Source organism: Talpa occidentalis, unplaced genomic scaffold (assembly GCF_014898055.3).
Source record: "Talpa occidentalis isolate TD23 unplaced genomic scaffold, MPIMG_talOcc4v2.1 talOcc4.7, whole genome shotgun sequence".
Taxonomy (NCBI): domain Eukaryota; kingdom Metazoa; phylum Chordata; class Mammalia; order Eulipotyphla; family Talpidae; genus Talpa; species Talpa occidentalis.
The window spans coordinates 38,922,985-38,936,476 of record NW_023605083.1 but is presented as its reverse complement, the minus strand read 5'-3'; the positions used below and the strand labels follow the sequence as shown (position 1 = coordinate 38,936,476).

The following is a 13,492-nucleotide window of genomic DNA, read 5'->3' as shown; positions in this document are numbered from 1 at the left end:
TCTTAAAAGGATGCTAATACTAGTTGACACTGTGAAGCCACAAAGTTCTTTAAGAGATGGATCTCCATTAGGCCTGGAGTACCATTGTGGCTATTGTCTTCTGGAAAATAACACAGAAAACAAATTACTAGACATCAGGCCACAGAATCTGGTTCCAGCCAAGTTCCCTTTTTATGTGACATTATGTAAGGTAGTTAGGTCTGTTGTTCAGAAAGTGCAGGGTCCTCTCAAATTGGTATCATCTGGCATAAAATGTTAGAGTAATAGTCTAGGTGTATGATCACATGTTAAAACAGTGAGTACTTGCCATTTGCCTCTCCTTCTAGCATGGAGTGGTTCCAGAACAGGAAAAAAGGCATTCTGGACCCAGAAAACAAATGGACAAAAATTTCCTATTCTGTTAGAGTCCATTAGCACCTGACTAGGAAAATCAGTCCTGATTCCCATTAAAAGGCAAAGAATACCCTATATGCATAAAGCTAGTCTTATTTGGGGTAGGTGGAAAAATGGGAGTAAGAGCAGTACTGGCAGTATCTGTCCAGAGTATTGTATTTGGTTGAATTTAATGGGGAAATTATACCACCATCTGTAAGCAGGCAGGAATCTAATCTTTCAGGTGAGGAATACCTGGTTACAGATATAGAATGGCCTTTTTCTCTGCCTCCCCAAATAAATAGAATATTAGAAATAAGACAAGTCATAGAATGGTAGTGGACAGTTTTAGAGAGTGAAAGAATAATAGAACAATGTAAGAGGAGTATTTGAATGCAATGGGGACTAGAGATATGGCATGCCAGGCCTAATGACTTAATAGCAGTAGGAAGCAGAATTAATTCTGCTAAGAATTAATAAGACCAGCATGATGGAAAAATAAAAAGAGCTAAAGAGGAAGAAAGGTAAGTCATTTTATATAAACATGTCTCTTCTGGGTATGTTGGTAAAAGAAATCCTTTGAAGTTAGTGGTGGTCAAGTAAGTTATCACAACTCGGTAGTTAAGCAGTATATTACTGACAGTACTTCTAGAAGTTGGGTCACTGTTATTCACAGATATGACTCATTTCCAACTGTTCCGCTTCATTCCTTATGAAAAAATTTCAAAAATATGTTGAGCTATACCCTATCTTCCTAATTTATAAAACTGATTCATACTCAGGAAATTTTAATTTATGATCTGTCACTATTTATAGGCCAAATTGTAATAAACCCAGTGAAACAAAGCCTTCCTAAACAATCAGAGAAATCTCTGAAATACCAATGGTGGGTTGCATCTCAAACAAAAGTTCAAGCTATCTTTGAAGTCACATTACAAATAGAAATAACACAGATCCCAAAACTTTTTTGTTTTAGATACAATAATTGATTAGGAAGACCTTAGAGATACCACCAATAAAAGGGACAGTGAAATTTCAAGCTACTTAGAAGTCTATCAAGGGAACTTTAGTACTATTGAACTAAACTGCATCAACATCAACAACCAACAATCTATCAATAAAGTCTTAAATCCAAACTAAAAAAGCAAATCTCCAATGACTTGTCTCTATGCCGATGGCCTTGGGATCATTTTGATAAATAGTGAATGTTTTTAAAATGATCACAAAGTAAGTGCAATTGGAGAATATTTGGAAAGTATAAAGGAAAAATAAAATGAAACTTACCTACAATGCTACCACTGAAAGCAACTATTATTTTCTTGGGTTTTTTTCCTATGTCTATATGTATATAATTTATTTTTTAGATAACTGGGATTCTACTTAGTCAGTACAGGATGCTTCTTTTCTAAATTTAGTTACATAAATATTTGCTATATTCAAAAAAATTATTTAAAACCCTATTATTCCATCACATAGACATGCCACAATTATCCATTCTCCCATTACTGTTGTAATTTTCACCACTATAATTAAAGCCTATCATAAATCTTTCCTTTCATCTCAAATTATTTCCTTGAATACTTCCTAGAAATGAAATTTCCAAGTTGTACTAATAATATACACATGCTAGCAGTAATATGTGAGTGTTCATCTCATCAAATCCTTGCCAGATGCTGACTCACTTTTAATTCATTTTTCAACTGCAGCCAGTAATGCTGTCATTGATAATACAGTGAGTGGGCTATGCGGACATGTAAAAAAACTGAAAATAGCATAAAGTTGTAGACTTCATAGTCATAAGATTGTTTGGTATGGCAATATGGTGTGCCACTGCATTGTTTGACCAGTCATAGATAGAAATATCCTCACTAAAAGAAAAAAGTTTCAACATCTTAGAAAGTTTAGATACACCTGGAAAAGAAACTGGTCTGTACCAGTATCTCACATCAACTTGTGATTATGTTTACACCTACGACTTAGGTAAATGTTCACAATATACCATTTTTTAGAAGTGAGATTTGTAATAAATATGCTGACCAGACTGCACAGCCTCAGAATATCTCTAAAAATTGAGGAGCAAAAATTACTCAAATATGAAAATTCTGGCTTGCAGATAAGATCTGCAAAGGTACCACAATGTATATTCAATCATGAAAAAAAAAAAAAACCTGCTTGTCTTGATGTCCGTAACCAACACTCCGTTGAGAACATATCTAAGAAACATGTACTAAAAGAAGGTATAATCATTCTTTATAGTGTATATACAAAATCAAATCTAAAAAACAAAATCCTGGAAGGAAAGTAATAGAATTTCGTGCTGGTGAAAGAGAATGATTTCAAACAAAGATAAAATGGTAATTCATTGAGGGAAAGGGCAGGAAAATAGACTTCAAAACAAATGATGATGGAACAATGGGATATCCACAGGCAAAAACATGATCTCAGACCCTTAACTCACACTAAATATAAAATAAAGCATGAAACTTGATTGGATACTAAATTGGTATAAAAAGGACAAAAATATTGTGGGGGAAATTGGAGAATGTATATATAAACTGAATATCAGAAAATACGAAATTTTGCTAAATTTTCTGTTGTGACAGTGGTTTTGCAATCCTATGTGAGTTATATACAAAGGTTAAGAAAAAACTTAGACGAATCATCCACTTTAGTTAGTAAGCTTGTTGTCTGTAATAGCACTGATACATTAATCCTAAAATGTGCTTGTGCACATCAGAAGACAAAGCAGATAAGTAAATAACTTGGTGTTCTTGGGAGCAAGGGTTCTAACTGAGAGAGAAGATAGATAAAAATGTAAAATCAGAGGTTAGGAAAAACTCTGTGAGGGTAAGGGTATGAACTGGTGATATAGTATGAGCATGAGCTGTGTATGTGTGTTTGTTATTCTAGCTCTAACCATTCAAAGAGCCTAGAAGCAATAGCACTTCAATAGCAATGAGTGTATCTACTCGCAAGATCTTGATTTCTAAATGCCATTCCCCTGTAAAAGGAACCATTGGAGATGACTTATTCTGGGACTGAGCAGGGAAAGGATAAAATGAGCTTGGAACACTTTGTTCCATGAAAGAAAGGAAGTGATCACAAAAATGATGGGGTCATATCAAAAGGACACAGGATCTTGCTTAAAGAGACTCCCCATAGGCTAAATTTGGATCAATTTGAGCATCAAAGAGAATGACAGAATAATATATTGAGGGCCTCCCACCATGGTGCAGCGGTTGAGCGCTGGGCTGCAAGGTTGCAAGCAGCCTCTGCAGCGCTGGTTTGATCCCAGGCAGCCGGGTGAGGGTCCCACATGGCGCGCAGACCTCTCCTGCTGTGCCCACTGCTCCCCTCAACAGTGTATTTCAGTCAGTCTGCCTGTTTCTGCTCCCCACTCTGGCTCTGGTGAATTCTCTCGCCCTCCCATGCTTCTGACTGTACCCAGTGCTTATATAAATAAATAAAATCTTAAAAAAAAAAAAGTGAAAATAAATTAAAAAAAAAAAAAAGAATAATACATTGAGTTAAAAAATAAAAAGGGGGCCTCCCGGTGGTGCAAGGAGTTGAGTCTCAGCACTATGAAATTATTGGAAGCCACTGCAGCACAAGTTTGATCCCTGACCAGGGAGCTAACCCACATGGCACAGCAGCCCTCTCCTGTCTCGCCCACTGCTCCCCTCAGCAGTGCATTTCAGTCAATCTGCCTGTTCTGCTCCCCACTCTGTCTCTGGTGAATCTTCTCACAGCCCCTCCACCCCAAACCTCTGGCCTACACCTCAGGTCTTATATGCATAAAGAAAGAAATCTTAAAAAAAAGAATTCATAAGTTGATAGCGGTAACAAAGAGGAGAATAGGAGCGGAGGTAGTTTTTCTTTAATTAAAATTGACAGCTACTCTATGCAAAAGGAATGACAGAATTAGAAACTCACCACTTTGCAACCATTAACAAAATAATCAATTTGGGCAATAAATGATAATAAATTCTAAATTAATGGATGGAAGGTTAGGAGAAATAGGATATACACAGTTTCAAAGTATTACACCCTCCCCACCACCACACACGCATACACACAAGTGCATACCCACACCCACACACTCCTCTTACTCTGGTCACTATCTTTCTCGCTTTGTTCCCTTGCATTTTTTTTTCCCTTTCATTCAAGTCAAAGAAGGCTTTTCTTATTCGGAAATATGGGGTTAAGATGAACATCTGTTTCCTCTCCTAATAATTATCTAAAACATTTTGCACCTTCCTCTAAAATCCTAGGTTTTGGAAACCAAAGCCACCTAATTGCTTTAACTAGCAACAACATGGGGGAGAAAGAAATCACATAGATATACTATAATCATTACCCTTCAACATACCAACATACCATGGTTACCAAAGGAGACTAAAACATCCTAAGGTACAAGTGAACGCAGAATAGTATTACTGTTAATAACTATATTAAATTCACCAGCAGAAAGCGCTGACTCAAAATATAACATTAGGAAGAACATAGTTCACCCTAACACTTTAAACGCATCTATCACTTTTAAGAGTAAATTCAAGGCCTCCCTGGTGGCGCAGGCAGTTGAGCATAGCGCTGTGAAGCTGTCCGCAGCCTCTGCAGTGCGGGTTCAATCCCGGCCGGCAGTGGAGATACCCACATGGCGCAGCAGACCTCTCCTGTATCGCCCGTTGCTCCCCTCAGCAGTGTATTTCAGTCAGTCTGCCTGTTCTGTTCCCAGCTCTGTCTCTGATGAATCCTCTCACCCTCCCACATCTGGACTGTACCCCAGTTCTTGCATGCATGAGTAAATAAATCTTAAAAAAAAAAAAACAATTAAAAAAAGAGTAAATTCAAATAACTAGAACCAGAGAAATCTCCATATCAAAGTTTAGAGTGAGAGTTTTACATACTACTCTAATTTAAAGTTTCATGAAAATTTCCTTCATTATTCGGATTAAAGAACTAGACATAAGACCTGAAACCATAAAATATATAGAAGGAAATATAGGCGAAACACTACGTGATTTGCACATCAAAGACATCTTTACAGACACATCACCCAAAGCAGTGATAGTGAAGGCAAAGATAAACAGCTGGGACTACATCAAATTAAAAAGCTTCTGCACAGCAAAAGAGACAATAACAAAAACAAAGAGAAACCCCACCAACTGGGAGAACATTTTTGCACCCAACACTAATGATAAAGGACTGATCACAAAAATCTGCAAAGAGCTGATGAGACTCAGCAACAACAAAGAAAAGAATCCAGTCAAAAAATGGGCAGAAGAGCTAAAAAGAAACTTCTCTGAAGAGGAAATGCAAATGGCCAACAGGCATATGAAAAAATGTTCAACATCACTTGTCATCAGGGAAATGCAAATCAAAACTACCATGAGATACCATCTTACACCAGTGAGAATGGCACATATTAAAAAAACTAGCAACAACAAATGTTGGCGAGGGTGTGGAGAAAAAGGAACTCTTCTGCACTGTTGGTGGGAGTGCAAACTGGTCCAACCACTGTGGAGAGCTGTGTGGAGATTTCTGGACCTACTAAACATAGAGCTTCCATATGATCCAGCAATTCCACTCCTAGGTATTTACCCAAAGGACACAGAAACATCCATTCCAAAGAACACCTGCACCCCTATGTTTATAGCAGCACTGTTTACAATAGCTAAGCTTTGGAAACAGCCCAAATGCCCAAAAATAGATGACTGGATCAAGAAGATGTGGTACATATATACCATGGAATATTACTCAGCATTCAAAAAAGATAAACACATGCAATTTGCAGCAACATGGATGGCACTGGAAGGGATCATGCTCAGCGAAATAAGCCAAAAAGAAAAAGAAAAATACCGGATGGTCTCACTCATAGCAGGAATCTAGAAAACTTAAATAAGGGACCAGGAAAACGAATAACTATAAGAAAGTGAAAAGCAAAATCAACAAAAAACTACGAACCAGAGACACTTTTAGGGGGTGGGGGTGGGAGGGGAGGGATTGGGGTCAGAATGGGGGAGCTGCAATTGTATGGGGAATATAAAAATAAAATTTATTATTTTAAAAAAAAAGGCGCGCAGACCTCTCCTGCCGCCCGCTGCTCCCCTCAGCAGTGTACTTCGGTCCTTCTGCCTGCTCTGCTCCCCACTCTGGCTCTGGTGAATTCTCTCACCCTCCCGCGCTTCTGACTGTACCCAGTGCATGTATAAACAAAAAACAAACAAATAAAATAAATAAATAAATAAAACATGCCTCTATTTAAAAAAATAAATAAATAAAAAATAAAAAAAAATTAAAAATAAAAAAAAAATTTCCTTCATTATTCAAATCACAATTTTAAATAAATGCATAATATTTGAGCTTATGACTAATGTATAACTTACTGTGGTTTAACTAAGTCATTTTCAAATCTTGCTATTTAAATAGTTTTACAAGCCATCTTTGTACAAATATCTTTGTCTGCTTCTTGATTAAACAGGGTAAATTTCCAGAAATATGACTACTGAATCAAAGACTATGGATATTTTAAAGGATCTTGGTACATATTGCCAAACCTGTTCTAATATATACACCCATCTGTACTGGACATTATAATTAAAATAAAGTATTTCTCTAATTGGAGAAAAATACCAGTGTCATGAATGAGCAAAAAGGGAATTTTGAGGGGAGAGTGGTGGTGAAAAGGGGTTAAAGGAAATTTAAAAATAAGGGCAACCAAATAAAATGTGTGATTCTTAATTAGATCATACAGTAGAAGGAAATGGCTATCAAAATAGTTGGGGGAAAAATTAGGGAATTCTTAATGTGGATGGTATATTACATATTATTGTATCAATGTTAAATCTCTTGATAATGGTATTTTAGTTATGTAGCCTGTCTTAGCCTTTAGGAATGCTGATATGTCATGAAGTCTGACTCAGAAAATACAGTGTGTATTTTTGTATATATGTATCTAGTAATAGAGATAGCCATATGAGAGGTGGGGAGGAAGGAGCGCAAATCTGGCAAAATGTTAATTATTGAATCAAGCAAAGGGTAAACAGGTGCTCACTGCACTATTCTTTCAATTTTTTTGTAAGTTTAAAATTTATCAAAATAAAAAGATATGTGGAAGTTGTCAAAAGATAGGAATAGACTGTTCATAGAAAAATAGGTTAGTCAGTAAGTCTATGAAAAATGTATAATAATAAACTTGTTGATTATTTATGGCCTTTCATTTCTTCCTGCCCACTTGGCATTTGCTCTTTAATCACTTTAACTACATTTCCTCAAATAAGTCCAGAAAGGAATAGGAAATGAAATCCAATCACTCTATTTCACTTCTCAAAAAGGTATAAAAGATTGAAAAGCACAAAGTTAGCTCATTATAATGAATACTAAAAAGACCTACAGACTTTAATTCACAATCTGGTCTTCAATTCAGATTCTGGTGCCCTATAATCTTAAAAGTTTGATAAAAAAAATTAGTAATAAACCATATGGACAACAGGTGGTGTTTTTTAAAAAATTTTTAAAAAGTCAACCTCTACTATTGATCTTACTTTTGTCAGGAAAGTAGATTGTAGAATGGAAGGCCACCAACTGCTTTACAAACCATGAATGACTGGAGGAATTACCCCTCATAAACATTATGAAGAAAGTATACACAGCCAGGCAAGGAATGAGAGAAGGAATTAATTGTCTGTTTGAAAATTCCCTTTATCACTTACTATCTATGTGATTTGTAGAAAATTACTCAATCTCTTTATACCTCAGTTTCCTCATCTGAAAAATGAAGACCACAATAAAAAAATCTATGTCTTAATGTTTCCGTGAAGATTTAATAAGTACACTTTAGCCCTAACAGCTACATCTGGCATACTGTAAGACCTCAAGATAGATCAGTTGCTATGGTTCTTACTACTACTAGTATTACCACAATAACTATTACTATCATCACCACCACTTTCATGCTGCAGTTGGTAAGAAACACAACACACACAGACATACCATAGGGTCGAAAAAATGAAAACCCAGACTCCATATCAATCCTTTACTGTCTTCTCAATCTACAGAGAAACTGAGAAGATGGTATCCAACAATATGTAGCTCATTTCAAGATGGAACCTGTGTGATCTGGATTCTCTCCCTCAGTTAATCATTTTTCAAGTTTTATTGAGCCTCAGTATGCATCAGATATTGAGTCAAATGCTAGGAATACAAAATGGAAAATTCCCATGCTTTTAAAAATTTTCTATTCTTGTCAAAGAAACAAACATAGCTTATAATATTTGATAGGCTATATGCACAGAGTAGTATGAAAGCACTGAAGAGAGAAACCAAAGGTGAACTTAGGAAAAGGAAGAAACAGTAGAAAGATCTCCCAGAGGTAATGACATTGAAGCTGAGCTTTAAAGAATAGTAATAGGTTAATTAGAGACAAAAAGGAAAAATCATATGTCCAGGGTAAAAGCTAGCAAATGGAGAGAAAAGATGGGCACCTTGCCCTCTACAGTCACACAAAACCTAAAGACCTTTTCCAGAGTTAAAGTGCCAACAGTCACTGGGAATATGAGCCTGAATAGCTATGCTTCTGGAATATCTTCTTTTTATACAAAGTACATCTCCACCCTCCCCAACTCAAAATAAGCCACAATTTAGAAAACATAGCTGTAGTTAAGAAAAGATGCAGAGACAAGTTTCTCACTTACAACACTGGGCGGCAGCAGTGGGCAATGGTTTCCTCTGGCTTTCTTCTTGAATAGAATACTAGAAACAGAAAGGAGAAAAAAACATATAATAAGAGGCATAAGTAGAGAAGAAAAAGTCACAGCAACCTGTAAGAAAAGGTTTAGCATTTGACTGGAGTCACATTTTTTTACTGAACAGAATAGACCATCCTGTATGGTTACCCTCTATGATCCTGACATACAGGTAAGACTATCAAATATGGGACTGGCCCAATTCAACAGTTAGCGCTAAAGCAGGATATCAGAGAGGCTGTTTTGACCAAAGGCTCCTGGACACCCTTCCAGTTCAGTCACAAAGCTGTAGAAGGCTTAGTCTTACCATCTTTGAGGAGCCTTAGAGGACAGAATACACAGAGGACTGAATTTGGATTATATATGGGATAATGTATAAATTTCCCGATGTTGGGTAGTGAAATTGAAAACCTCTTTGAGATTAAATTTTCTGCTCTTTAAAAAAAGGAAAAGTGCTTCTTCCACACAAGGTCATGTGGGAAGAGAAATTGCTTATTTAAACATGTATTACAACATGCAGTATCTACCAGAGTTCCCTTCCCACTTTATACTCTAACCTCTCCAACCTAACCCACCATCATTACCACCAAAAAACAAATACAGAGTACTGAAGTCATTTTAAAAATGTCTATAAAAGAAAACAGAACTAAGTCCAAGTCTTGAGGATGAGCAGGATTTAGAAATGCAAAACAAAAAGAGAAAGGCATTTAAACAAAATAGCAGAGGAACATACAGTGTAGAAGACAGAATAATTTGGTTCAAAGCCCATGGAAAGATGTAAGTTGGTCTAGCAACTTACAAATACAAGATTTGGAGTTCTCTTCCTGACTGTGCCACTTATTAATAAGCTATGTGATCCTAGGCAAATGAGAGCTTTTATGAAACTGCCAATGAAGAAGTCATTCATTCAACAGCTATTTCATGAATCTGCAGTATGTACAAGCCTTGTTCCAGGCTCTGGAGGAATGGAAATTGTAAATCATGGTAAGGAGTTTGGATTTTATTCTAGGGTACTGGGAAGTCATTTAGAGTTTTTTTTCTTTTCACATATAAATGTTAGTGCTTTGTATTTAAGGTATTTCTTTTTTATTAATTTTTTTACATCATTGTTCATTTTTAAACAATATTTGCTTGCCCTCACTCCCTCAGGTATAGTCACCATACAGTTTACTTCACCAATGCACCTGTGCACCATCACCACAATCCCCTGTGCTCTTCCCTCCCTCCCTCTGATTCCTCTCCCTCCTCCTCCCTGCAGGATGTCTCTGATTTATAATTGTCCATTTTTGCTTTGTTGTGTTTTGTACTATTATTATTTTTTTTTACACTGATGTCTTAATTTGGTTCCCCTATATTCCTGCTATAAGTGAAACTATCCAATATTTTTCTTTTTCCTTCTGGCTTATTTCACTGAGCATAATTCCTTCTAATTCCGTCCACGTTGCTGCAAATGGCATGAGTTTATCTTTTTTGATTGTTGAATAATATTCCATTGTGCATATATACCACATCTTCTTGATCCAGATCCAGTCACCTATTTTTGGGCATTTGGGTTGTTTCCAGGTTTTACCTATTGTAAATAGTGCTGCAGTAAACATAGGTGTACAGGAGTTCTTTTGAATCATTGTTTTTGTGCCCTTTGGGTAGATCCCTAGTAGTGGAATTGTCGGGTAATATGGTAGCTCCATTGTTAGTAGACTGAGGAACCTCCAGACAGCTTTCCATAGTGGTTGGACCAGTCTGCACTCCCACCAGCAATGTAGGAGAGTTCCTTTTTCACCACATCTTCACCAACATTTGTTGTTGCTTGTTTTTTTGATACGTGCCATTCTTAATGGTGTAAGGTGGTATCTCAATGTGGTTTTAGTCTGCATTTCCCTGATTATAAGGGATGTTGAACATTTTTTCATATGCCTGTTGGCCATTTGCATTTCCTCTTTGGAAAAATGTCTTTTAAGTTCTTCTGCCCATTTCTTGACTGGATTGTTTATTTTGTTTTTGTTGAGTCGTGTGAGTTCTTTATATATCTTTGTGATCAGTCCCTTATCAGTTGACTGGTGTGCAAAGATTTTTTTCCCAGTCAGTGGGGTGTCTCTCTGTTTTGGTTAATGTCTCTTTTGCTGCACAGAAGCTTTTCAGTTTGATGTAATCCCAGGTGTTTATCTTTTCCTTTACTTTCTTTGCTTTGGGTGATGAGTCTTTAAATATGTAATTGCGATGTATGTCTTGTAGTGCTTTACCTATATTTTAATCAACCAGTTCAGTAAAGTAGCAGAATACAAAATCAACACACAAAAATCAGTATCCTTCCTATACACAATCATCTTAAGAAGAAGAAATCAAGAAAACCATCTTTTTTATAATTGAAACAAAAAAAATCAAATATGTGGGAATAAATCTAACAAAAGAAGTGAAAGACCTTTACAAAGAAAATTATAAAACACTGTTAAAAGAAATAGAAGAAGACACAAAGAAATGGAAGACATCTCCTGCTCATGGATTGGAAGAATTAATATTATTAAAATGGCCATCCTACCAAAAGCAATATACAGGTTCAGCGCTATTCCAATAAAAATCTCAATGACATTCTTCAAAGAAATAGAACAAATACTGATGAAATTCATATGGAACCACAAAAAACCACGAATAGCCAAAGCCCTACTGATGAAAACAAAGAAAAAAAGAGGTATCATACTTCCTAACTTCAAGCTATATTACAAAGCCATAATAATTTTTTTTTTAAAGATTTATTTTATTTATTTATACAAGCACTGGGTACAGTCAGAAGCGCGGGAGGGTGAGAGAATTCACCAGAGCCAGAGCTGGGAGCAGAGCAGGCAGAGTGACGAAGTACACTGCTGAGGGGAGCAGCGGGCGGGCGGCAGGAGAGGTCTTCGTGCCATGTGGGACCCTCCTCCGGTGGCCAGGGAGCAGCCGGGGATTGAACTGGCGCTGCAGAGGCCGTGGGCAGCTTCGCAACCCAGCGCTCAACCGCTGCACCACCGGGGAGGCCCAAGCCATAATAATTAAAACAGTTTGGTATTAGAACAAAAACAGACACACAGACCAATGGAACAGAACAGAGAGCCCAGAAATAAAACCACATTTATATGGACAACTGATCTTTGACAAAGGAGCAAAGACTATGCAATGGAACACAGACAGTTTGTTCAATAAATGGTGCTGGGAAAACTGGACCACCACATGCAAAAAAATGAAACTAGACCACTCCCTCTCGCCGTGCACAAAAATCAACCCAAAATGGATACGAGAACTACACATAAGACCTGAAATCATTTAGCATTTAAATGTAAGAGGAACATAACTTAATTAAACATCAAAAAATTGCTCCAGCTGTTATATGAGATGAACTATAAGGAATAAGAGGGTAACTAGACTCATGTTACAATAATTCAACAAAAGTTGATTTGGCTTATATAGGACTGTTAAATATGTAAAGTACCTTACAAGCAATAAGCTGATACAAATATCAGAGGTAGATAATGCTATTACTATTTCCAATAGAGGATCATCAGAAGTCAAGCACAATTTAAACAATGTAACAGTATTAACAAAAATGCCAATGATAAAAAAAACATTTAGGGACCTCCCTGGTGGCGCAGGCAGTTGAGCGCAGCGCTGTGAGGATGTCCGCAGCCTCTGCAGCGCCAGTTCAATCCCTGCCGGCCTCGGAGCAACCCACATGGTGAGCAGACCTTTCCTGTCTCGCCCGCTGCTCCCCTCAGCAGTGTATTTCATCAGTCTGCCTGTTCTATTCCCAGCTCTGTCTCTGGTGAATCCTCTCACCTTCCCCCTCCCGCACATCTGGCCTATACTCCAGTTCTTGTAAATAAAATAAATCTTAAAAAAAAAAAAGTATTGCCTATTTCTTAAAAAAAAAAAAAAAAATTTAGAACTTCTTGAATATGAAGCAACCCACTCCAAAGTAACAAAGGGATTTTGTTATACATAATAACCATTGTAATTATTGATGACTTATGTAGACAATACACAGGCATAACAGCAAAGAAATCCTGGGTGTCCTTGGTGGCGGTAAAGTGCAGCACTATGAGGTTGTCCACAGCCTCTGCAGCACAAGTTTGATCCCCACATGGAGCAGCAGACCTCGCCTGTCTTGCCTGTTGCTCCCCTCAGCAGTGTATTTCAGTCAGTCTGCCTGTTCTGTTCCCCACTCTGTCTCTGGTGAATCCTCTCACCCCCTGCATCTTTGGCCTGTACCCCAGTTCTTGTATGCATAAATAAATAAATCTTTTAAAAAAAAAGTGAAAAAATCCTAAAACTTTAGGTTTTAGGCTTAAGAGATGATAGTAGGTATTTTAAGAAGTCATATTTGATGAATCTTTCCTAGGCCCAAA

General features: G+C 37.0%; 1 protein-coding gene across 8 annotated transcripts in view; it reads right to left on the bottom strand.

Moving 5' to 3' along the window:
• Positions 1–13,492, bottom strand: part of UNC13B (unc-13 homolog B) — a 208,664-nt gene that overhangs the window by 117,354 nt on the left and 77,818 nt on the right. For all 8 annotated transcript variants that reach the window (XM_054689551.1, XM_054689553.1, XM_037494598.2 and 5 more), the window contains one exon: positions 9,066–9,123. In XM_054689551.1, coding sequence (XP_054545526.1) covers positions 9,066–9,123 — 58 coding nt within the window. The remainder of the gene's footprint in view (positions 1–9,065; positions 9,124–13,492) is intronic.